The 25,730-nt window shown below is 36.4% G+C and overlaps 1 protein-coding gene across 4 annotated transcripts; it reads right to left on the reverse strand.

Moving 5' to 3' along the window:
• Positions 1-1,271: 1,271 nt before the first annotated feature.
• On the reverse strand, positions 1,272-25,706 carry DIS3 (DIS3 homolog, exosome endoribonuclease and 3'-5' exoribonuclease). Of its 4 annotated transcripts, none has more exons than XM_044779869.2 (22): positions 25,294-25,650; positions 24,967-25,034; positions 24,563-24,720; positions 21,766-21,959; positions 21,286-21,359; positions 18,295-18,462; positions 17,230-17,394; positions 15,982-16,095; positions 15,723-15,860; positions 15,013-15,159; positions 14,513-14,629; positions 13,882-13,983; positions 12,866-12,930; positions 12,698-12,782; positions 11,096-11,223; positions 7,991-8,077; positions 5,821-5,977; positions 4,243-4,457; positions 3,962-4,130; positions 3,674-3,832; positions 2,837-2,959; positions 1,272-2,179 (listed from the first exon to the last, which is right to left on the reverse strand). In XM_044779869.2, exons 4-22 carry the CDS (start codon positions 21,857-21,859, stop codon positions 2,096-2,098), a joined length of 2,391 nt encoding a protein of 796 aa, XP_044635804.1. In that variant the 5' UTR covers positions 21,860-21,959; positions 24,563-24,720; positions 24,967-25,034; positions 25,294-25,650; the 3' UTR covers positions 1,272-2,095. The 4 variants fall into 4 exon arrangements, with proteins under 4 accessions (XP_044635804.1, XP_070336986.1, XP_014715490.2 ...); XM_070480885.1 differs by having other exon boundaries at positions 25,129-25,413; XM_014860004.3 differs by lacking the exon at positions 24,967-25,034 and having other exon boundaries at positions 25,294-25,706.
• Between the last annotated feature and the right edge of the window lie 24 nt (positions 25,707-25,730).

A 25,730-nucleotide genomic window follows, 5' to 3' on the forward strand; every position in this document is an offset into this window, starting at 1 on the left:
GGGCCATAAAAACCTCAATCAATTTTGATATGTTAAATGAGAGTAATAGTCATACTCAACAGGGCTTTTTAAGGGAAATATTCCACGTAAGCTGCTTAGCCTAAGAACTGGCACTAGAAGTACTTTAGACTACCTAAGAAGAGACTGTAGGGTGAAAATAAGGTTTCTGGTCATCTTGAACTACTCAGTAGGGACTAATGTCTAAAGTAGGCCTTCCTCATAAATGAGGAACAAGAAAAACTTGGAAGAAAGATAAATACAGTAATGCCCTGCTTGATGTTTCAGTCAACGACAGACTGCAGATACGATGGTAGTCCCAGAAGTTCAGTACCATATAGCTTAGGTGTGTAGCAGGCTGTAAAATGCAGGTTTCATGTAAATAGAGTCTGATGTTCGCACAACACTGAAATGGTCTAATGACGCATTTCTCAGAACTACCCCCTTCGTTAAGCGACACGTGACTATAGACTCAAGGTCGTCGTCTTGTTTTACCAAGAAGCCTCCCTTTTCCTCTACTGCAGGTGAACTATGGCCCATGGGCAAAGAAATTTTTAAATGGTGGGGGGATGGGGGGGATAGTGGTGGGGAATTCCAAGAGTATTACTTTGTGACACATGAGAATTATGAGATTTCAATGTTCGTGTCCATAAATAAGGTTTTGTTGGAACATAGCCATACTTGTTTGTTTACACACTGCCTGTGGCTGCTTTCACTGTAAGAGCAGGAGAGTTGCGTACTCTGGCTGTAACAGACTGTATGGCTAGCAGAGCCTAAGTGTCTGACAGAAAAGGCTGGCTGACTTGCGCTCTAGCGTGTAGTCCACACAAGGCTCTCTTCCTTCAACTGAGACAAGTTCTCCCTCAGTGTACGGCTGTGTTCCTTAGTAATGGGAGACTGGAACAATCATTTAATAATTACTGACCGCCTAAATGATTGTAGATGTTGTAATTATTCTCACTTTGTATATGTGCTGATGTAGCTGCCAGTCTTGTCTTGCTGTACCACAAGCTCCTTCAAGGCAGAGAAGACAGCGTATGTGACTGGGACACTGTAGGTACTTTAGAAATTCAGTAAGTAAAATGTTTCAAAGTAACTCTATCTCAAAATATCCTCGAAAACACCAATTTAATCATCACTAATCTTTGTGCTTAACAAGGGAAGTAGTCACTCTGGCACACCAAATTACAATACTTCAATCTGTTCCCTTTAATATGTCCTTACACAGTCTCCCCTTTCCTATATAGTCTGATACATACACAGTTTAACAATCATTAATTATCTACTTTTTATTTTATAATTAACATGATGTGGCATTTAAAGTGCCATCTCTATTATTTCTTTGAGCCCTAATGCCTTATTTTGGGGGAGATTTTTGAGCTGAAGATCAAAGATGATGATCACACTTACTACCTGGTATAAAAAAAACCTATTTTTCCAGTCAGATCAAAATATCCTACTTCTTGCCTGCCGCCTTACAACATCCAATTCCTAAACATCCACAGCTGTTCAAGGACTACTAATAAAATGCAGGAGGCTTTTTAACAATAAGGGAACACTGTATGTAAGTTAGGTAAATTAAAGATGGCAAAGGAAATTAAATACTGAATTTCCTGACAGATCTTGACTTCATTGTCTTGAAATCTAAAAAACTGCCATACCAAACACCGACAGCTTTCAAGAAGAAAGAATAGATTGTTCCTTGCTTCTAAAAATGTTCTATTTTTCTCCATAGGAAAATGATAGTTTTTTTCTATCAATATTAAATAATCAAATTACATATGCAAAATTAATCTGCCCTTCAATGAGCAGATGAATGTTCCCTTTAAATGATCTTTACAGATCCCTGAAGTTGCTATCCTGTCACTATTTAAGTGATGGATATTCAATTGAAATTTTCTGCATAAATAGTTCTGTTCAATCCAGAAATGAACTAGCGTGATGGGACAAAGTCAACAGTTCAATAAAAATGCAAATTTTTAAAATTATTAAAATGTAGTTAAAAGTAACAAATTGTATCACACACTTCCTAGATTTAGAAGTCTTTCAATTTTTTTAAAAAAGAAACTAATCTTTGAAGTTTATGTTTTGGCTGTAGCTACTTTTCAAGCTTCTTCTTCTTTCTCTCTGGTTCATTAATGTCCATGTTTGAAGTATCCATAGGAATGCTTATTCCTGGTATCTAAAGCAATGCAAACGGTGAAAAATAAGGTGAGTAAAAGCATAAAATAAGGAATAAATCTCATTCTCATCTTCCCCTTCCCCACTGACACTTTCAAGTTCAAAAGGATGTAAGAGTAAAGAGGGGGAAGGGGGTTAGTAAAGGTTTTCTACACCAAGTATATATATTTCACAGAAAAGTTACAGTGGTTCAAAAATGTAAAAGACATGATCTCAACAGGTGAGAAGCATGTCATTGGGAAGAGCGTGTTTACAACATGCCCAATTTATCCTTGCTGAGCCACTGTCAGCCGCAGAGGCCTCAGGTGTGTTGGGGCAGAACAAAGGTTAAGAACCAGTATCTCAGGTGAAACACACTTTATCTTAATCTTCACAAGTGCAGATTCGAAAACTGATAAAAGTGAAAAAGGACTAGGCAGGAGATCTCAAAGAGCTCTGCTTTTGGTACCAAAGACCTCAGAAGAATCCTAGACATCTGGGATCCCATGGCCTATAGAAATCAGAGAGAAAAAGGTGTGCTATGCAAATATTTGGCCTCCACACTACTTGCAGGATTCCCTCAATCATTCAACAGAACTAACCTGTGACTATATCCCTGTTTCACAAAATATGTACTGGTTATTCCGCCACAACATGGACAACAAAAGTTTGGTCTTACCTGTGGTTCTACCAGGGACATTCGGATTTTCTGATGCTGAAGATTAGATGAATCTAACATGATCTTCACTTTAACTTTATCAAATATATGGAACACTGTATCTTCTATTTTAAGTGAAGGTATCTAAACAAAACACATTTTACTACTTTTAATTGCTTCCATCCACTCGAGCCTTTGTTCTAATTCTTTATAGTTTACCTTTCATAGTGATTTACAAGTTTAAAAATCACTTCAATATTTAATAAGCATATCTATGTGTCCAAAATAACAAAAACCACTAATCTAGTAGCCTCACATAAATATGAGTTATTTATGTGCATTATTCCCTCCTCTCATTAAGATGGTCCCTATATATATTAATTAATCTCAGGATTCTCACCCCTTTAATTAGCAAATTATGGGTCTAGCAAAGGAGCACAAAGGTACTGCGGACACAGTTTACTGTTTTGTAGTTCTACTAAGGTTAGGGAAGTAGGGAGTGTGTCAGGTAAGAGACACTGGAAACAGGTTAAAAAAAATTCCCTTCCCCTAGCTCTAAGCAACATTTCTTTCTTCACTTTAATCCAGCTGTCCACCTAGGGCAAAGCGTAATTCAAGTCTTCCTTAGAGGAGAAATCTTTACATGGTATAAAAGAAATCAAGGACAACATGTGTATGTGGGAACAAATACTGAGGTGAGAAATTTTGAGTAAAATGATAAGCTTAGTTGGCACAATTAAATTCTGTAGGGTTCAAAAAATAACTTTACCCTTTATAGATACCATTTGTAACCTATCGAAGAAAAAGTGCCTCCCCCCCAAAATAAATAAATGAATAAAAACATGAGAAATACTGTACCTCATCATCATAAATAAGCCGTGGCTTTGGTTTGTCCTTTTCTTCAAAGAAGACTGTACCTTCTAAACCATACTTTGGAATTAACACCACAATAGCATTCTTTCTTACAAATAGAATATAGGCTTCTTCACTTACTATTCCTTTGCTTTTGAAAAATAACTGAAAAACAACATACCACCTTATTAAGAATTGTCAAATATTTTGAAATGAAAATAACCTTTGAAATGAAATAAAAAAGAAACAAAACATCATCTCTCCTAACATTATCAACAGAAGGCAAATAGATACCTGGGTATGAAAAGCCACTGATGCACGTTGGGCATACTGAGCCATTTTGTGCCGGAAATTGAGATTCTTACATAAATCTGCAAGCTTGTGTTTGTCTGTCAACTCTGGATAAGTGCAGTCTGCCCCGATAGCCACAGCCAGCAACCGATGAACAATGATGTCTGCGTATCTAGATACATGAAAGAGAAATAAGAATCATGCTTATGTTAGCATTAAAATATCTTTTTAAAATACAAAATTAACTACATTCTATTTTCTTTAATTTCATAAGGAAAAAATACCTTCTGATGGGTGAGGTAAAATGAGTGTATATTGGTGATGCTAAGCCATAGTGATGAAAATCATTATCCATTCCCGAGCAGAAGTACACAGCCTGCATCATGCAGCGAGTGGCTAATATTCGTAGCAGGGTGTTTAGATACGGGAAACTAGGAGAATCAGCCCGGTCCAAAGAGTCAGCCAAAGACTTGGCTGTATCAGTTTTAATTTCCAAATTCTATCAACAAAGAGGAGGGAAAGAGCACCACATTAAACAGTTTAAAATCAGTACCATCATGTCTTCAAAATACAACAAATCTGACTGAACAAATATGGTGTTTTTGACCAGATAGTAAGTGTTTGTTTATGCTTTTTATCCTTAACCCAGGAGAACTAAAAATAAATTTATAAAAAGTAATGATTGTTTCATGCAACATCAAAGCTTAGTTTTCTGAATGCATTTAAAGGTACCAAAGTAGCAACATTCTGAAGAAGTTTCAACGAAGAAAATGATGGTGGGAGCCAGCAGTAATACTTCTCAAAGTCCAATTTGTGTTTCCATAATCTTTGTTGGGGTAGAAAAAAAATAAAAGCACATCTGGATACTTTCTAGCACATCTGGACTTTTTCTGCAGATAATTTCCTTCCACTCAAAGTAGAAATAAAGCCAGAGCCAAAATAAAACTGTACTGGTCACCACAGCTCAATGTGCTGATACATCAAACTTAGCTGTTTTGTCCTACTTTGGGAGATGGGGCAAAAAATACTTAAATTTTCCATCTTCTGCCCAAGTCTTAACAGAAAATTCCCCAATTTACAGTGTAAGCCTGAGAGCAGAGGAGAAGCTGACTGATGGATATGACATGGCTACCATAAAAGTCTGACAAAGGTCAGAAACCAATGCCATCCTGTTAGAATACTGCCCTCAGGGCCAACACTACTCTTCCCAGCTCTCTTCTAGACAGGAAAGATGGGACCTGAATAAGCGATCCAAAGAAAACCACTGTAAACCACAGTCGCCCCAAAGGTAGCAGTCATTATGCCTAAACGAGAGTTGACTAACCAGAGGCAGCGGGGATACGGGGTTGAGGAAATAGTGCCCTTTCTACATTTTTCCTTTTTCCCACGTGTGCAATAAACGGACTGCTTTCTTAGGAACATGATATAAAGAGGGCTTAAGTAAGTTGAAGACAGAGAGAAAAAAATTATTTGTAAATCTCTGAAGTTGGGCTTCAGAGGAGGCATGAAGTAACAAAACATAAAAAACGTGTAAAGGCACAGAGATATGGAAGAGCTTACTATGTTCAGGATACTGCAAATAAGTCAGTCTGCAACATCTGGCTTTAGCATAGGGTGTTCTTTAGAGCCAGTAAAGGATTTTATTAAGCAAATGATTTCAATGTGGTAAGACATGACCATACCCAAGTTAGATCATTTTTTTTTAATCAAAAGAACTACCAACATCAAGTAGCTTTGCATCAAGAAATAAAAAAACTTTTGTGGAAATGTAGACAATAATAATAATGATGATATAGATCATGCAGTGCCACGGATAGCCCACAACACAAACACAGATGATTCTCAAACTATTGTATCTTTACCTTGGATTTAGCTGCCTTAACAAGAATTTCATAATTTGATGGAGGAGGAGCCGGATGTTTCCGAAGCAGAGCATGTTCAGAAAATTCTTCATGAATTTTTTTTGCAACAGAGATATTGGCAAGTAACATAAATTCTTCTACCATGGAATTTGTTTCTCTGTCAATGGAAAAATCATTAAATAAGGAAAAAGAATCTGAGACTTCTATATATCATATTTATTCACAGGTTACCTCTTCTACTAACAAGATAATAGAATTACTTCCTATGTAAACATTCATATGTGTATGTACATGTGTATTTTTAATAACTTAAGGCTCTTTCATTTCTCAGCTACTATGCTAACAATCTCTATGTGATGCATAATAAGTAAATCTCATCTCACGCTGGAGGAGACTTTACAAATTGCATTAAAAGAATAGAAACTTTACTAACTCTAGTAATAGTCATGAATCGCTCAATGACAGACGTAACATTCTGAGAAATGTGTCATTGGGTGATTTCATCATCGTGCAAACATCATAGATTATAGTCACACAAACCTAGATGGTATAGCCTATTACATGGTATATGGTACTAATCTTAAGAGACCACCGTCATACATGCCATCCATCATTGACTGAAATGTTATGCAGTACATGACTGAATATAAAATCTAAATCATAAGCATTTTCACCTCCTTTTACTAAGTCCAGAGAGATTTTTTAACTGTAAATCCATAAAAATAAAGTTTATTATGAAGAATTAAAAGCTGTTTAGGTCATACAAATTTTGACTTAAAAAAACTAAAACTTTCACTAATAAATCATCAAAATGAAGCAATAATATTTACAATAGTTATTTTGGGTGCTTATTATGGACCAGGTATTGTGCTATAAGTGCCACATACATTGTGAGATATATAAATATATGTATATGTGTGTGTATATATATATATGTGTGTATATATATATTTGCAGATGAGAAAACTATGAATGTGTAACATTATTCTTTTGCTCAAGGTCAGTTAGTAGTATCAGAATCTGAGCCCACATAATTTGACTTCAAAACTCTTAACCAACTTGATACTGCTTTTAATTCTATATAGTTAGCCGACATCCATTTAAAACCTAGTTTAGTAAATGTGTTCTATTTACATAGTGCTTTCTTTCTCACAAGTCAATGAACGTGCATTATTAATCTTTCATTCATCTCTCCATTTTTAATAAGAACTTACAACTTCTTGACAAGATTCCTAAAGTATACTAATTTTTAAAATATTAGGAAGACCTCCAATCATACCTTCAAAAGTACAGAGACAATCTCTTAGAAATATGGTTTTTCTTCTTCTTGGTAAGAAGAAATGGGTGATATTCTACTTTGGCCAAGCTGGATTCAACATTTTTCTCAAAAAAGTTCCTAGTATTGGGCTCACAGTTTGTATTAACATTAGACTTATTTGCACAGAAGTTCACCCAAAGGTATCTTTTAATTTTAGCTTTAATTCTATAAAGCACATACCGGTCCCACTTTTAATCCTTAGTCATCTACTAGAAAAGTATAAATGCATGTTTAATTTCAGAATTATATTAAGAGGCATGGAAAGGAGGCCTATGATTTAACCAAAAGTAGTCTTGCTTCCTAAAGCTTAACCAAATCAATAAAACAGTAACAACAATACCTAACATCTGAGTACTCTTCACAACACTGTACTATCAATCCTATTTTACTGACAAATTGAGGCGCCGGGAGGTCAAATAACTTGTGCAGAGTTATTGGCAGAAGCGGGATCCAAGTCCAGGTAGTCTTGGCTTCAAAGCCCATGGTCTGGACCACTACTCTACCCTAGTACAGTATATTCTATATTAAATACTTAAGATATTAATCAGGGCAATCTTCTTTTACTTACCATAACTATTACTAGCCAAGTTCTAATACATCACACATCAAGACAAACCAATTCAAATTGGGAATTTTTCTATTATAATACTCATCTCAGTTTTATATAAGAAAAACTAAAAAGTGAAATTATAATTGCTTTTCTATATAACTCATAAGTGAAAAAAATCTGCAGAAATCATAACCCTACTAGAAATAGATTATTTTGGGTATAAATATGTTTATTAATATATATACTAGACATTACATTTAAAACCAAAATTGTAGCTACTGCCCACGGAAAAAATTGCACACCTAAGTTCCTTGGTCTGCAGATCTATAGGATCATGAGTTTCACTGTCCATGTGGAATCGAACTTCTGGAGAAGAAAGAGTCAAAGCCCTAAATAAAAATTAAAGAGGTGAATTAGTCAAATGAGCCAATAACAGAAATAATTCTGGAAGTGATTCTTTTAAAATAGAAAATGATTACTGCATATGCGTAACAGTTTTTCTTTTGAAGTCTTTATGACCATCTGCTAAGTTTTATGCTCTATTTTCACGGACAGGTTAATATTTTACAGATTTAAAATGCATTTAAATAGAGAAGACAATAGCAACACAAGAAAATGAGTCCTTGTGCTTCTGAGAATTTGAATAAATTCTCTACCCAAACTATGAGTTTTTCCTGAGCTACATGGGTTTGTAATCACTTTTATAAATGAAGAAAGTACCTGGCAGTTTTTTATTTACTACAGAAAAAAATGTACTGGGGTGAGGGATGATGGAGAGAGGGAAAAGGGAAGCTGCCATGGGTAGATCAGTAATGTCAAAAGAACCATGGTTCAAAAGCATCTTTCACATACTCTCAACCAATGGAGAGGAGACTGATAAACTCCCACCACTAATATCTTAGAAATACTGATGGCTCTTAACATTTGAGTGCTATGTGTCAGATTAACGTACTATGCATGGTTCATTTACAGAGCTGGCAAGTTCTCCTTTGAGAAGTAAATGTCCCACAAGGCAAGGTAAGTCTAATGTTTCTTCACACCTTGATGCTATTTTCATCAGGTCAGCTCCAAATCAACCTAAAATTAAGGAGTTTAATGAGGCTAGGTAACCATGGACAATCATGGAGAAGGGAAAAAAATAAGATGGGGCAAGTTAAGAGAGATTCCAAGTCCTTTTTCCCTCCATTCTTCACCTTTATTAGAAGAACTACAGAAGGAACACAATACAGGGAATCTCGACAAATATTTCTTTCTTGCCATGTGGTATTTAGAACAAGGATCTACGCCAGATTTAATCTGTTTATTAGTATATCTTGACCCAAAAAGCAAGGTATACTAATCACATTTTGATCATTTTTCCTTCATAGAAACACTTAAAATTTTATGTCATGGATCCATCTATCCTTTAAGATAGATAAAATTTAATGGGGCCGGCCTGGTGGCACAGCGGTTAAGTTCGCACATTCCACTTCGGTGGCCCGGGGTTCGGCGGTTTGAATCCCAGGTGTGGAATGTAGCACTGCGCGGCAAGCCATGCTGTGGTAGGCGTCCCACATATAACGTAGAGGAAGATGGGCATGGATGTTAGCTCAGGGCCAGCCTTCCTTGGCAAAAAGAGGAGAATTGGTGGCAGATGTTAGATCTGGGCTAATCTTCCTCAAAAAAAAAAAAAGATAGATATAATTTAAGACAAGACATAATATATCCTTTAAGAAGGTAAAGATACCAATTTTTTTACTGATTGTTTCCTCAATTCCCCTCAAGACTGAGAAGATTCAAAGGTATGTTTTACCAGTAGATGACTATCTACTTACAAAACTAAACGGGCAGACTGTTTTTGAAATTAAAAAATGTTTCCCAACCTAATTACGAGAAGCTTTGTCATAAATGCAAATTTACCTCTCTTACTTTAAAACCACCAAAATGAATAGTTTTGTGTTTTTATTCACTTTGCTTTTAAAACAAACTTTCTAAAAATTAATTTTACATAAACCTTCTTTTCATACCAGTCATACTGTAAACCTTCGATAACCTCAAAAAAAGGAAAAATCTAATTATATTCCTCTTATTTACATCTAAATGACAAGCTTGAGCAATAGTTTCATTGGGTTTTACTGCATTCAAATTATCCTCACACATATTCAAGTTTCATATTTACGATCATATGAAAAATTCCCAGAAAACTGAGGTGTGAGTAGAGATGGGGTGGCTCAGCATAAGTTCCTAGAACAAGACTGTCCAATGAAACTTTCTGCAGGGATGGAAATGTTCTCCATTCACTGTGAAAAATGGTAGCCACTAGCTACATGTGGCTACTGAGAACTTAAAATGTAGCTAGTGCAACTCAGGTACTGAATTTTTAATTTTAATGAATTTTAATTTAAATAGGCACATCTTACAAAACAACACAGATCTAGAGTTTGCACTCTCCAACAAAAACTCTTTTAGTACCTACCTGTGACCCTACCCTGGTTGGGGGGGGGAACCCACAGACCAGTATCTGAAAGGCTCACGTACTCGCTTTACCCTGATAGTGGATGACATCTTTCAAGAATCGAATTTCCTTTAACTACTTTACTTGAACAAGCCTGGGTACTTGGATACTCCTTGTCTTACATCTCTGCAACTAGACAAATGCCATAATGTAATAGTTAAAAGATGCAAATCTGCCACCAATTATCGCATCTTTGGCAGACTGCTTCCATGTAATTTTTAATCACTTAAAATGAAGATGTTGAATTACACAATCTCTAAAATCTCTTCCAATTCTAAAGGGCAAGAAGGACTTCATCTACATTCATTTAGACATCTGGAAAATAATGTACAACCTGGAAACTCATTTCTACTTAAAATTAAAACAATCTGTAGAAGAATCTTAAGGAGCTTTTGCCTTCCTAGAATTTCTTCAAGATCTTTGATTCAAACATACCAGTATTTTTAGCACAACAATCACAAGGTCAGAGGTCCTGAACAAATACCAGAATCCAGTTGCTAGTATTTAAAAGGTAGCAAGAACAGAATGTCTCTACTTAAGAGTCTCTATTCAGCCTATTAGAAAATTCCTCATCGTCCATGATAGAACACTTTAAAAAGTTCACAAGTTATCTTAATATCAGGATATATGAATTATACCTTTTTTCCAGGAATATTAGCCCTGAGCTAACAATCTGCCACCAATCCTCTTTTTGCTGAGGAAGATTGGCCCTGAGCTAACACCTGTGCCCATCTTCCTCTATTTTATATGTGGGACGCCTGCCACAGCATGTCTTGATAAGCGGCACATAGGTCCGTGCCCGGGATCTGAACCAGCAAACCCCAGACCACTGAAGCAGAGCATGTGAACTTAACTGCTGCGTCACTGGGCCAGCCCCAAATTATATGTCTTAACAAATATTTTTGAAATGTACCCTTTTTCAATTCTTCTTTTTTTCAAGATTTTAGCTAGTTTATTTAGTCCACGGAGACTAGTGGTGATATCATCATTCATGGTTGCTGAATCAATTCTCATCTGAGCTTCCGCATATGTAAGAGAAGCCTAAAAAGGAAACCATATGTTAACATAACTCTTACAAAAACTGGCTTACTATGTTCTCATATTTCCACTACCATAAACTGCATAATTTTGAAAAACCTAAAATCAGTTAACAAAAGAGAATCAAGATTCCTAGCTATAATATTTATACTCCACATCTCAATTTCTGGTTCATTAACTGATGTATTATTTAACCTAAGCAAACTTATGTTAAAACAAAAAGTAGTATTGTTAGTAAATAAATTGCTTAAACTTTACTTTCATAGTTCAGTTAATGTACAAATACTTAGATAAGGATAAAGTAAAATAAAAAGGAAGGTAGGATTATTCTGATAATGACTGTAAAGTGAAATCCTTTCCAGATGATCATTACTTCTTTACTTTACATTAAGAAAACTGTAATAATCTAGACATCATGTTTTATAAGAAATCTAATAAACACTCCAAGTATCTAAGAATGAGACAAATCATAGTACTAGAAAATATTTAAAGTAATTTCCAATTACAATCCAAATATACAAATATCCAAATGTTTTCCTACTTCTCTACTCATGGAAAACTACCATATTTTAGCTTATTCAAAAAAAAAAAAGTAGCTTCACAAGTAAAATTCAGGAATGGCAGAAGAGTTAGTTGATGCAGGCCAGGTCAGATTCTTCAGAGAGCCAAATTATCTACTAGGGGCTAAGAATTCCTCTTCTAAAAATGTTTTCTCTTATATACATGTTCACTAAATTTTTTTCGTGTAATTTTGTTACACTGACCAAGTCTGGGAGAATTATAAACTCATCTTATTTAAAAACACAAATCTAGGAAGGCTTAAATCATTCACACATCACTGTCAGTCTAACACTGCCTCCTTTCCAACCACTGGTTGATTAGAACAGAAAGAATGAAGTTAAAGGGAGAGAAAAAGTTGGTAAATTTGGAAAATGGATCATTGGAAGAAACGGGGTTTGGCAAACTCAGAGGAAGATTCAGGGAAAATGAGAACCTAAGGGAATCTGGGGAGAACAAAAAAAGGAAAAGGATAAGGAGAAAGATGATGTGGCTCCATTCTGTCTGAACACAGATCTCATGCTAGTTCTACTGGAATCCAACTATGATTTATAACACCATTTCTATGAGAATAAGCAAGAAACAAGAAGATGATGCACATGACGACTTTTAAAATACTAACCAATGATTAGTTGGGACAACTTCAAATACTGGCGTTCCTGAGTTAGGGCAAAAAGTCATCTATTTGGTCTTCTCAAGTATATACGCTTTGTAAGTTTCTGAATATAGGACAACTGTCACATAAACTCATTTCTAAACAACATCAAGAATTAAGCAGATAACTCAAAGAAAAACCTAGATTTTGCTGCAACATTGGGGAAGAGTTTCTTTAAAAAAAAGCCTAACTTTTTCAAAAAAACCTAGAACACCATTAAAAGTACCAAACATTTTAATATTAAATATTAACCATGAAACTAACCTTCGAATTAATGGCACTTTTAGTAAACCTCGTTTTTAAGATTTCAGCATTGTGATTCATTTCCCAAATACATGAAAATGCCAACCTACGGGGGAAAATAAACAGTATTTGTAAATGGGAATTAAAGTAGTAAATACTATGTTCTTATGAAAAAACATGCATAAATACCTGTCAACGTTACATCTCAAGGAACATAAGTTAGAGCTAAGCAACTCTGGAACCATGTCAATCCTCTGAAACAGATAAAAATAGAGTCACAGATTACTCAGCTATAGCCACACATTTATTGGTGGTTCTATTCTCAAATAGCGTTAATTTAACAAGAAAAAAAAGGTCTTTGTGAATAGAATTGAGAAAATGTGAAATAAAAAGTCTATTTCTAGAAAAGCACTTATACACAATCATCACAAAAGGGAAGCAATGAAAGAAAACTGGACTTCATGTCAGCGGACCTCAGTTTAAATCCTCTACACAAACCACCTGGCTGTCCTCTGAAAGTCTGAAACCTCTGGTCTGTATAGTAAGTTTGTACAGATAACAGACACAAACCCTACTAGCCCGAGGACTGGACTTTTCTCCAATGCTTAATACAAACTACATGGCATTCTAAACATACTAAAAAAGAGAGACACCAAATTTTTACAGAAAATAGCTATGCGGAAGAACTTTGACAATGAATTCGTAGCAAACTAAGCTTAACTTTTCCTTCTACTTTCACAATTTTTCTATGTAAGTTTATGGGAGCATACCTAAAAAAGAGGAATAAATGGTAAATTTTGACAGAATTGACTCATGTCTTAATCAAAAACAGAAAATACGTTAGTTACCCATAGATAAAGTTAAATGCTATACAACAATGTACCTCAACCATATCTACTTGTTATTTGGGCCACTCTATAACAAAAAACATGGGAACATTTTCACAGATTTAAGCTCACCCTATTCTGTGTATGTCTTTTTGCTAATTCATATACTAGTCCAGACTGTTCAAGAATCCTAAAGCACCCATAATTTTTACAAACTATGCACAATTAATGTAATAGTTACTCATCTTATTTCACTAAATACTGATGCTCTCCTTTCCTCAGGAAATACCTCAGATGACTCTATTATTAAGAATAAGGCAGATGATGAAAAAGTTATAAGCATATATCAAAATTTCATTTTAAATTTAACACATTTACCTTTTCACAAAGATATACAGTTGTTCCCCTTCTGGCTGATTCTTGATCTAAAGCATTTCCTGGCCTAATAAAGTGGCTAACATCAGCAATATGAACACCAACCTTAGAAAGATAAAAATAAAAGGATGTGAACATTCTTAATTGGGTAAATGTACTAATGCAGTTCTAATAAGACAAAATTTAGCTAAACTGGAAAAAGGGTCAGTCACATTTACCAATTCAATTTTTTTTTTTTTTATAGAAGGGTTTTTTTTGTTTTTTTTTAAAGGTTTTATTTTTTTCCTTTTTCTCCCCAAAGCCCCCCAGTACATAGTTGTATATTCTTCGTTGTGGGTCCTTCTAGTTGTGGCATGTGGGATGCTGCCTCAGCGTGGTTTCATGAGCAGTACCATGTCCGCGCCCAGGATTCGAACCAACGAAACACTGGGCCGCCTGCCACAGAGCGCACAAACTTACCCACTCGGCCACAGGGACAGCCCCACCAATTCAACTGATACATGCCTATTAGTCTCTGCAGCTAAAACTAACTATACTTGGCATGAATAATTCACAAATTCTATAATGGGTCAAAAGAAAATGAACTCAAGACCAGAACTATATTTAGATAAGAATGTCATTACAATATGAATACCTCGAAATTTCCATTTTCAAGCTCTCTACAATGTAGAGCATCATCTATATCAGTACATCCTGGTGGGTCCACACTACAAACACACAGATGTCTCAGGTCTTCTCGATTTTTCATGTCCTGGAAGATGCCACATTATAAAGAAATAAAAAATTATATTTTGGTAGCACAAATGCAACACAGCTTTTGGGAAATCAACTATCTATAGGGGAAAAAAAAAAAAACCTTAGCTTTATTTCTTAATGATAACCACACATTATAATTTGTAATTTGTGGTTTCCTCACCTTTGAAAATATTGACATAAACTACCATTAGTCCCCTAGAAGAAGTTATCTTTCAGTACAGCAAATGATTTCTGTAATACCTAAGAGTGGTGTGTCTAACTAAATGCAGAGGACGAGAGGACCATGGTTTCTACACGTTTAAAACACATATAGAAACCAAACAAAATTAGCTCAGACAGAGTAATTTATAAAGTCACTAAGAATTCTTTCCAACTTACCTTTTCAGTAATGCTCCAGGGCATCTTTGGTAGAAAGCTAAGAACGGCCTGAGAAAAAGGCTGATGGGGAACATCGTGCTCAAGTAACAAAACTTCTGTTTCTGTCTCTTTATCTCCAACTTCCCCTAAATTTTTTACAAAGTGTCCCTAAAACCAAAAGGTATTATTAGAAAGGTGTATTTCAAAGCCTTTTGTTTGGTCATTTATATTTTAACATCACATTAAATTCTTGAACATTTATATATCACCTTAGTACTTCTAAACATTCCTATCACTTCTTAAAAATGACCCCTCAGTAAATTAAAGCTGAAAATGACAAGACTTCTCAAGTGACTTACTATGGAGACTTCCTGAGGGCCCAGTTCTTACATAACAAGGCGTCTGTTTACTTCCTATTATCTTTCAAGTTTAAAACGTGCTTCAAATATAGAAGCTTCAAAATTCGTTTATCAGAATCTACTTAAGTCTCAAACACCATTTTTGTAGTCACTATCAATAAGTTATTTGTTTGGAAATATGAGTAAAAGTAACCAGATGATTTACATTGGAATTTCATAAGATTAATTTTCAAATTGAATGCACTACTTAGCAAGTAACTTTTTGAAATATTCCTAAATTTCAGAATGAGTTTTATATAACAGCAGATTCTACTTTCACCAAAAGAAGCAATTTTTAATTATTCTAAAATAAAATTAATAATTCAAGCTTACATTTGGATATCTGGAATTTCTGGGCCAACCATCAACAGCAACAATAATTCTCCGTCCTTCTAAAGTAGACGCTTGTCTGGTTTCTATCCGAATTCTAGGGATTCTCTTATCAGCAGGTGTAAAGAGATGCCTTCTTGACTACAGAAAATTAGGAAAAAAGATTTTACACACACACAAATGTGGGGATGAGGGCAAGGGGAGGACTATAAGTTCTATTAGTGTATCATTTTTATTACATAGCAACATGCACTTTACTCACCTCCTTAATATCAGACTTAGAAAGCATGCCACAATATGGTCTCCAATTCCTCTTTATTATTCCAACAACTCTACCGGTCGGCTTTAACATTTTTTCATTTACAGCAGTCTTAAGCTGAGATTTAAAAATAAAAATTCTCAGTTATTTTTCTGGTAAGTATAATGAGACAATTACTCTTCAAATGGAATATGAATATGAATACTAAAACTTTCAGGCAGTAAATTATGACATAAAACTACAGAATCTTGATGCTTCAAAATTCTAGGCAAGAGTATGCCAAACCAAACAATGGAAATAGTTCCATAATAACAAAGCACTACAAGAAAGGATGATCAAAAAACAAAGGAAAAAATAAATACAATCAAATAAACACGTCAGAACTCAACTCTTCACTTTTAATATGAAGATCTACTGACTAAAACACACACACAGGTCTGGAGATTAATAGACTAGGATTTTAGTACTAGTTTGCACTAATTAGCTGTGTGGTATTTATTAATTCATTAAAAAAGAGATGTATCTTTAAAGGTTCTTCCTTATCCAAAACAAAAACCCAAATAAAGAGAATTTCTTATTAGAAACAGCAGAAGGACCTTATAGTATTTTACCTCTAACATTCTCCTATGGCCTACACTCTGCAAGGATAATGTTACAATAAGACTCCAGAGCACTGAATATAATCCACAGAAAAAGAACTACAAATGATGTATGAATTCCTACTATTCATATTACTCTTGTAACTCTACAATAGGAAATTCAATAGGTCATATCAAGTAGACTTTGGCTTATAAGAAAAAACTGAAAGCATTCTCTTCATAACAAATACAGTAATAGAAAAGGAATTACCAAATGTACCCAAATATAAGGGCCCAGAAGTACCTCTGTTATGCTGAGGGAATTTTAACTTTTCATAAAAGCATTTCAGAAAATTTTACATTTGTATTTACTTAAATCTCACTAATGCAGACAGATCATGTCCCTGAACTGTCACAGAGTTCCAGTTTCATACTCAAGTTAACTGTTTTTGTATTTAAACTCACTTACTTGAGCAAAATAAGACATTAATTTAAAAGAAGACTACTTAAGCACTTAGAGGGACAACAACTACGTATATGATGTATTAAAACTACAGAACTATAATTTATTCAATAAATCTGAGAATTGAGATTTAACTTTCTCCAAAGATGACACACTGATTAATTATACAAAGCTACACGGACAAAAATTAAAACCTGCTTGGTTTCATACAATGCGTTCTCTCTCCTCTTCTTTCTCCACATCGTCTTCATTTTGACCTTCGTCATGTAAAACCACAGAAGACGGAGCTACCCACTGATTCCTGGGGAGAAGCTCCACAGCCACAATATCTTCATGAATAGCTCGGTTTAAATTTTTGAGTCCTTGTAAGATTATCTATATAAAAGAGCAAATGGCATGTGCCCAGAAATTTTCAACGGCAATAAAATAATGGGAAGGTTACCAACCAAAAGTTTAGATACATTTTGAATGTCTCTGTATATCTCTCTTTGCTTGAGGAAGATTGTCGCTGAGCTAACATCTGTGCCAAACTTCCCCTATTTTATGTGGCATGCCTCCACAGCATGGCTTGACGAGCAGTGCTAGGGCCATGCCCGGGATCTGAACCTCCAAACCCCGGGCTACCGAAGCAGAGTGCATGAACTTAACCACTATGCCACCAGGCCAGCCCCTTATTCTGCCCTCTTAATTTCTCAATATCAAGTTAAAAAAAAAAAACATGGTCAAAAAATATAGGTTGTGTTCCTGGCTTCACTGTAACTCTTACAACATTAGTACCAAAAGACCTTAAATTTTCTTGACCTCTCTAAATTTCAGGGTCCTGATTAGTAAAATAAAGAGTACCTACTTTTATAGGCTGGGTTGAAGATTAAATGAAATGCAGCATGCAAAGTTAGAAGAGCAGCTGGCAAATAGCACCCCAAAAGCAACTGCTTTTCACTTTCAAGTGAAGCCCTCTGGAGCAATTACATGTTATGTAAATAGTATTTCTCATAACTGGTCATACCATATAAAATAGAATCATATTTATTATTATCTGGGTGACTAGATTTTTATTCTCCTAAAAGTATGTTAACAAAAAGTTCTTCAATAAGCAGTTTTCTAAAAAACTGATGAATTCTACTAGTATCTATGACTTCCCACATAACTGCCTTAAAACTGATAAACAGGGAGATAAAGCAAATTTAAATTCTCATATAAAATTTTAAACACTTATGAGAAAAAACAATGAACAGGAAGTATTTTAGTGTATAAGGAATTTATTTACACACTTGCCTCTTTATTTTCCTCAGTGTCACCATGAACCCAGACGGTAGCTTCTAAATAATTTTCCCTGCTGGCTCTAAATGTTCCTTGAAGGTATGTACCAGATTTTATGCCTTGTTGTAGCTTACTTAAGGGAAGATGCTCTGAAAATATTACTTTTCCACTTTCTATTTCACTCTGTGAAATAAAAAAACCAAAAGATGTAGTTAGTATGCAATTCTGCTGTATGCTCAACAAATAACTATTATCACTAGCAGGTCATTTCTTTTACAAACCATCCACACTATGGTATATACAATTCTATGAATTTCAGAGACTATAGCACAATGGGAAAAAAAATGCTTTCCATTTTTAGAGCAACTTACACAAATATTTCAATTTCATTATACTTAGGTGTTTAGCCACCAACATATGTCACTAAGAAGCTCTGCATAGCCCCATCTCCCCTCCCCAGGCCTCCCAAAATGAAGGTACGTAGTTAAGTGATCAAGTGAGCAGGTGGGTACATGAAGGCTAATTTGAAGCCTCAATTCCATGAAAAGATGGTGGCTACTGAAAGCACAAGAAAAGCTATTTTTATTCTGCCTATTCTAATAGCTAAGGATATAAGATGGAGGGAAGATGGAAACTGATGTAGATCGACAACACCTGTCTTGATTCTTAGACACCTCAAGATCCAAAACCCTGATTGCTTGGCTCCTTTAGTTTCCTTCCTCATTTCCCACAAGCATTTTCCCACCTTCCAAGGAGATTACTTTATACCTTCTCCTTTTTTGCTTACCTCTGCAACTTCCCTGTTGTCCTTCTTCCCTCTCAGATGTATGACCTCAATCTCCATACTGAGAATCAGAAGCAATCAGAGACCTACTTCATCCTCCCGCCACTAGATCTGCCCACCTACTTGCATCTGTACCACAACCTCAGCTTTCTCTCCTGTAACAATAAATAAAATGCTTCTGTTCTTTCAGTTGGGCACTACATACCATCTCCTCTCCTCTATTCAAGAACTTCATCCTGCAATTATCTTCCCTCTCTGGAATCAAATTTCCCCCTCTCTACTGTAACATTCTAACATCGTATAAACTTATAATAATATGACCTATTAAAAATGAATTTTGTTTCCCAATCCAGACACTGGCCTGATCCTCTGTCCCACTTAACATCAAAATGCCACAAAAGCATTATCTACAATTGCAGTGTATTCCTTCTTCACAGGCAGTCTCTCATGAATCCACTACAAGCAATTTTCATCCTCAGTCAACTGAAACCATTATTGTCAAGATCACTAACAATATATTGTCTTAGCAAATTCGGTGGTCCATTCTCAGTCCTAGCAAAATTTTTTAAAATGACCTTTCCTTCTCTGAAATACTTTAGCATCCAAATCATCATTCCTTTGTTTTCTGTCCTACTTCACTGGTAGCTCCTCCTTAGTTTCCTCTGCCAATTCGCCTTTTCCTGATCTCTAAATGTTGAAGTGTCCCAAGGCTCAGTGACAGGCCCTCTTCTTCTCTTCATCTACATTTACTCTCTTATTTTCTTCCATGTTTAAAAAAAAAATCCTCTTGATTCTACTTGCTCTCCAACTACCACCTCATTTGTCTCCTTCCCATCACACAATTGAAAGTGTTACAATACTGTAATTTCTCCCTTCCCAGTTTTTCACCTATTCACACTTCCTTTTAGTTTTGTAAAGCAGCTGGCTGAAGACAAGCAGGGATGGGGAAGATGCTGTAAAGACTGGATGTATGTCTAACGGTCTATTACATAAAGCCTATTTCTATGATAACAACCACCACCATTTACTTTTACCATAGGCACGTGCCAGGCACTGAGAAAGAATTTTACTAATTCTACTGTTATTATCGCATTCGATCATAACGGTATGAAGTCATTACTAGTAAATATACTTTACACATAAGGAAATGAGGGCTCACCAAAGTGTAATTACCCACTTAGCACACCCTCCCAAATCAGCTATGGCAGTAATCCCTTTACTCATCCCTTTGCCTCTAATCTTGCCCTCAATAATATGCATCATCTTACAAATCAGTCCTCTTTCAAATAACATTTCTGATCATTTACACAAATCAGTCTTCCTTCAAGTAAATACCATTTCTGATCATTCTCCCCCATTCCTCCCAGGCACACTCTCATACTCCCTTAATTTCTTTTAGCCTGCCATTATAATGTAGGGATCCCAGAATTCTATCTGAAACTTTCTCTTCACAGTAGCCCTTTAGTCAGATCCTTGTAAGACAGTTTGAAAATTACTGACCTACAGAACAAATTCTAGGTCCTCATTATCTGGCCCCTACCCTTCCCATTCTACGTCTTAAGACTCCTTCTCCTCCACCTTTGGGATTAATGCTACAGCTATATGTTCTGTGTCTGTAGTGTCTGCCACTTCTTTGTCAAATACTTACTACTTATTCACAAGCAGCCATGGATTCTTTTTTTTTTGGTGAGGAAGATTGTCCCTGAGCTAACAACTGCTGTCAATCTTCCTCTTTTTGCTTGAAGAAGACTGTCCCTGAGCTAACATCTGTGCCAATCTTCCTCTATTTTGTATGTAGGACACCACCACAGCATGGCTTGATGAGCAGTGTGTAAGTCTGCACCTGAGATCCGAACCTGCGAACCCTGGGCCACCAAAGTGCAGCATATGAACTTAACCACTACACCACCAGGCCAGCCCCTGTGGATTCCTTCATTTATTCATCAAACAAGTAGTCCCAGCATGTGCCAGGATCTACTCAGATTACTAGAGACATATCAGGGAACAGTGCTATTTTAGAAGGTCAAGTCTTTTAGGAACGGCAATTCAATAAGCCTAGCAGAGAGCCACTCTTGTTGTTTCTAACCCAACTCCTATTCCAATTCCAGCTTACTCATCAATATTCCAATTCTTAAATTTGATAACCATAAGCCTATTAACCCAAAGTGACTATTTTAATATTTTCACTTTTCAAGAACAAAGTAAAACAAGCTCAAACATACCCCTTCTTCAGACAAACAAGCAAGACGATCTATGAGTTCGGGGTTCGCAGTTAGGCTCTTTACATATTCTTCACCTGAAAAATAAGTTTTGTTGTTCTTGATAAATTCAATTTTTTTTCTTACATATGAAAGGACAAGGATAATCCTGTTTGTGACAATATACCTTTCAACTTTTTTTGGAAAAAACCCCAATATCTGTTGATGTGGTCATGCCTAAGCAGAGGCAGTGGGTCAAGCATATCTATGAGCTTTTATTGCTAAGGCAATTTCAAATGGAGATGGGGGAAACTAACAGCCACTGGGCACCACAACTTACTTAGCTTAGAAATGCTGAGAAATTAAAACACACAAAAATATCACATGAAGGTATATAAGAATATGAAAATATTAAATACTCAAGTAACCTCTGACCATGGGCCTGTTAACAGTTCCTATTTGCAAATGCATATAAAAATTAACAGCTTCTACATTAAGACTTACAAGTGAAAGCTGGTATTCCTTCTTCTATGGCTTTCTCTTTGTTTCTCCTGTCATTTGTTATGAAGACAACTTGCAGCTGATTCTCTGCTGACATTTTCTTCAAATGTTCATTGTACCACTTGGCTGCTACTCGAATGGCTCTATCATTCCTGTCATTAGCATTTTCTCCCTGTTCCTGCTCAACGTAAGTTTCTCTTAATGTAAAGGGAAGAAAAAAAACCGAAACAAGTGGAAATCAACAGAAACGAGGACATGTAAAAAGTCTTAGGACATAAATGCTTAATAAACACTAAACTTAAAGGTCAGTGGTGTATCTTTTTCTCTTGAATGTATTCAGATTTATACCTCAGAGAGGAAATAAATAGGATCCTTACGGGTAAGTTTTTAAGAGAACAATTTGGGTGGAAAAGAAGACAGTTCTATTATTAATAGGACAATAAAAAGGCTAAAACCATTTTATTTCACAAAAACAAAAATTAAGATCAGAATTTATTACTAAAGTATAATTGACATACAATATCATATTTGTTTCAAGTGTACAGCAGTGATTCGATCTTTATATATATAACAAAATGATCACTACAATAAGTCTAGTTACCATCTGTCACCACACAAAGTTATTACAGTATTATTGACTATATTCCCTATGCTGTACATTACATCCCGGTGACTTATAACCAGAAGTTTGCACCTCTTCATCCCCTTCACCATTTCTCCCACTCCTCCAAGCCCTCCCCTGCTCCGGTTTGTTTCCTGTATCTATGAAACTGTTTTGTTTTGTTTTGAGAAGATCAGCCCTGAGCTAACATCTGCCACCAATCCTCCTCTTTTTGCTGAGGAAGGCTGGCCCTGGGCTACCATCCGTGCCCATCTTCCTCTACGTTATACGTGGGACGCCTGCCACAGCATGGCTTGACAAGCCGTGTGTAGGTCTGCACCTGGGATCCGAGCTGGCGAACCCCAGGCCATCGAATTGGAACGTGAGAACTTAACTGCTGCGCCACCCGGCCGGCCTCTCGTTTGTTTTGTTTTTTTAGATTTTGAGATTAGAATTTATATCTTAGGTTGGGACATTAAACAAGTAACAGTTTGTTGAAAAAAACTGTAATAAAACTTAGTAGGTCTGATAATGAGATTTCATTCCAACTGTAGGTTGACAGTAATTCCTAAAAGCTACAAATAGGATGGTTAGATGATTGATGATCATATAATCCTACAGTCATTAAATACTTAATGCACATAAATTTTTACCAATGATAAATACTCAGTAAACGGCAGAGGCTATTTAGAGACTTAAAGGCCAGAATACAGATATGATTGCATATTCCTTCCAAGTCTATCCACTCTGAACTCCCAAACATGTCAGTACACTTATTTCTTTAAATCTGTTCTTCAAAGCCAAATTTAAGTAAAACAACAAAATTTGGAAGCATCATAACTTCTAGTGCTTGAAAATAACAGATTTAATTTTAGAACTTTAGACATTTATATTCATAGTTTTTAGAATTATTTTATTCCTCAACATTAATTGTACTTGCTAATGCTTAAACCTTATCAAATACAGTCATAAATTTTTGAATTGGTTTTAACATGACTTGAGCAACAGAGTCTTAGATGAGATTTGCTCAAGTGTCCTAAGATCAAAGATTCTTCCCATCAACCCCAGTATTACTAAGATCTAGTCACTGCACATAAGCTAACAAAATTGCTAACCTCTGATTAAGAATCTGATGATCATGCTCCACAAAAACCTGGTCTTCTGTACTGTTTCTAGATTCAGACCAGAGCTAGGAATAAGAAGTCTACAGTGCTTTACTGATGCACTGTTCTTTACAAGAACAATATTTCAGTTTGGGGTATAGGAATAAAAAAGAGAAAATTAAGAAATTAAATATTTCTTAAAATTTGCATACTCCAATGGGATTTCATTACCAGACCTACCATCTAATCCAGTGGTTCTCAACCAAGGGGTAATTTTGCCCCCCAAGGAACATTCGACAACGTCTGGAAACATTCTGGGTTGTAAAAACCCTGTGGGTGAGGGGAAGGCAGGGAAGGATTGCTATTGGCATCTAGTGGGTAGAAGCCAGGGATGCTGCTAAATATCCTACAATGTGTAAGACAGCCTGCCCACGACACAGAATATCCAGTCCAAAATGTCAACAGAGCCAAGGTTGAGAAGCCCTGATCTAACCTAATAAAAGTATACTAGGACTCAACATAGGATATTTATGTAACATAATAGCAATATATTTCCTAAAACTACTTATTATGTTCAAGGGTCTTGAATCTGTAGCATAAAAAGAATTCCACTTTTCAACCTTACGTTCTTCGACGTGACCAGTTATAAAGTATTAGTTTTTAAAGCCCCTTAAGAATAAATCTGCTTTATATTTTTAAGCCTTTCCTTCACAAACTTACATTTTACTAACCTATGTTGATTAGCCATATAATATGGTATTCCAGGAACCTAGGCAAATCTCATCTTCCAAGGTTCTATTGCTCAGCTCATGCTAAAATCAACTCAAAATGAAAATATTTTGGAAATAAAAGTACCTACTGTAGCCTGGTGTCAGGAGACCTTGGTTCTACGTTTGATCCAATCAATGCCTACATTACTTTAGTGAAGTCTACTTAGCATTATCTTCTGCAGAACTGGGTAAAAACCAAATAATACTCCCACAAATATGAAACCTATGCGTATCTTCCGACAACGTCACTAATTACTGCCAGGAACCGTCTCCCAAATTTAGCTAACTCCATGGTTTTCTGATAATTAATATAATTTTCCGCCTACCTATGGTGCTCATTAGTGAACGTATAGAAATGCTTCTCCTGGTTATTAGTCACATCTCGGATTCGTTTATATACAGGAGCACTCCGATTTCTCACTTCTTGGAGAACTGTTTGTAGTACAATTACATTCCTGATGGCAGGGTCCTCAAGAACATCAATCTTAAAAAAAAAATAATAATAATTTTTCCTATGTTCATTTGTAAATTGTTTTTGTCGAACAAAAAACCCTGTCGGCTCGAAGAACAGTAAATACACATTAAGGTAAGGAGCTATTTTCATATAGAAAAGCCTTCAGCTCAATTACGGAAGAGCACATATAAACAGACTAATGACAAAGCTTCGTAGAATAAAGCCTATTTATAAAGAAATACGTTGGCCCACTAGTTTTCGTTCGTAGGCACTTACAAGCTGCCTGGGGGTCGCAGGCTGGAGGCCACAGAAGCCCAGGTCCCCGGCCTCCAGACACTTACAATCTAAGGCAGAAGAGACACCAGGAGTTAGAATATTAACGTATCTTAAAATTCTTACGACTCCAAGAACTCAAAAAAACAGTACAAGGAAAAGAACCTTGGCCTGGCGGACAGGAGGCATGTGTCCCGATGGGGTTTGCGTCTCCCTAAGTACACGATGTTGCGCAAGTCGCTCTTCCTGGGGCCTCAGTTTCCCTGTCACACCCCTTCTGGGGAGGGGAGCCGCACTGCCCTCGGTTCGCCCGCCCGCCCGCCGACGCACCTGGTGCAGCAATACGTTGGTGTCTGGCAGCAAGTAGTGCGGCTGCGGGCAGAGACTGCTCGCCGGGTCCAAGGGCTGCGGCTCGAGGACCGGGCCCTCGTGCGCATCGCCGCACGCCACGCACCCGGGTGCGCCGCAGCCGATGTCGTCGCGCAGGTAGTGCTCACGCACGATCTTCATCACGCCGCCCGCCCGCGTCTTTTTTAAGAAAGTCTTGGACTTGAGCATCTTGCGTCGCGTGCGGAATCCCTACCCGCACAGCCCTCTTCCGGCGAAAAGTGTCAAGGTACGAACCCTGTCGCCCAACCATACCACACCCAGAGGTTCGCCCCTTCCCGCTCCAGGATGTTAGTAAGCACTTCTCGCGGGAAAACGTCGAGACGGACGTTGGTTGGCTCTCTGAGGACTGCGAGGATTGGGCGAAAGCGAGGAGCCCG

The sequence above is a fragment of the Equus asinus genome, chromosome 11, assembly GCF_041296235.1.
Source record: "Equus asinus isolate D_3611 breed Donkey chromosome 11, EquAss-T2T_v2, whole genome shotgun sequence".
Classification (NCBI taxonomy): Eukaryota; Metazoa; Chordata; class Mammalia; order Perissodactyla; family Equidae; genus Equus; species Equus asinus.

Excerpts from the sequence above, each read along its gene's own strand:
- DIS3 (XM_014860004.3), bottom strand. The coding sequence starts at position 25,521 with ATGCTCAAGTCCAAGACTTTCTTAAAAAAGACGCGGGCGGGCGGCGTG. Across the intron at positions 24,721-25,293 it reads CCAACGTATTGCTGCACCAG|ATTGATGTTCTTGAGGACCC; the intron begins GTGCGTCGGCGG and ends TTTTTTTTTAAG. Across the intron at positions 16,096-17,229 it reads AAGAGGAGAGAGAACGCATT|CTTAAGACTGCTGTAAATGA; the intron begins GTATGAAACCAA and ends TTTAAATCTCAG.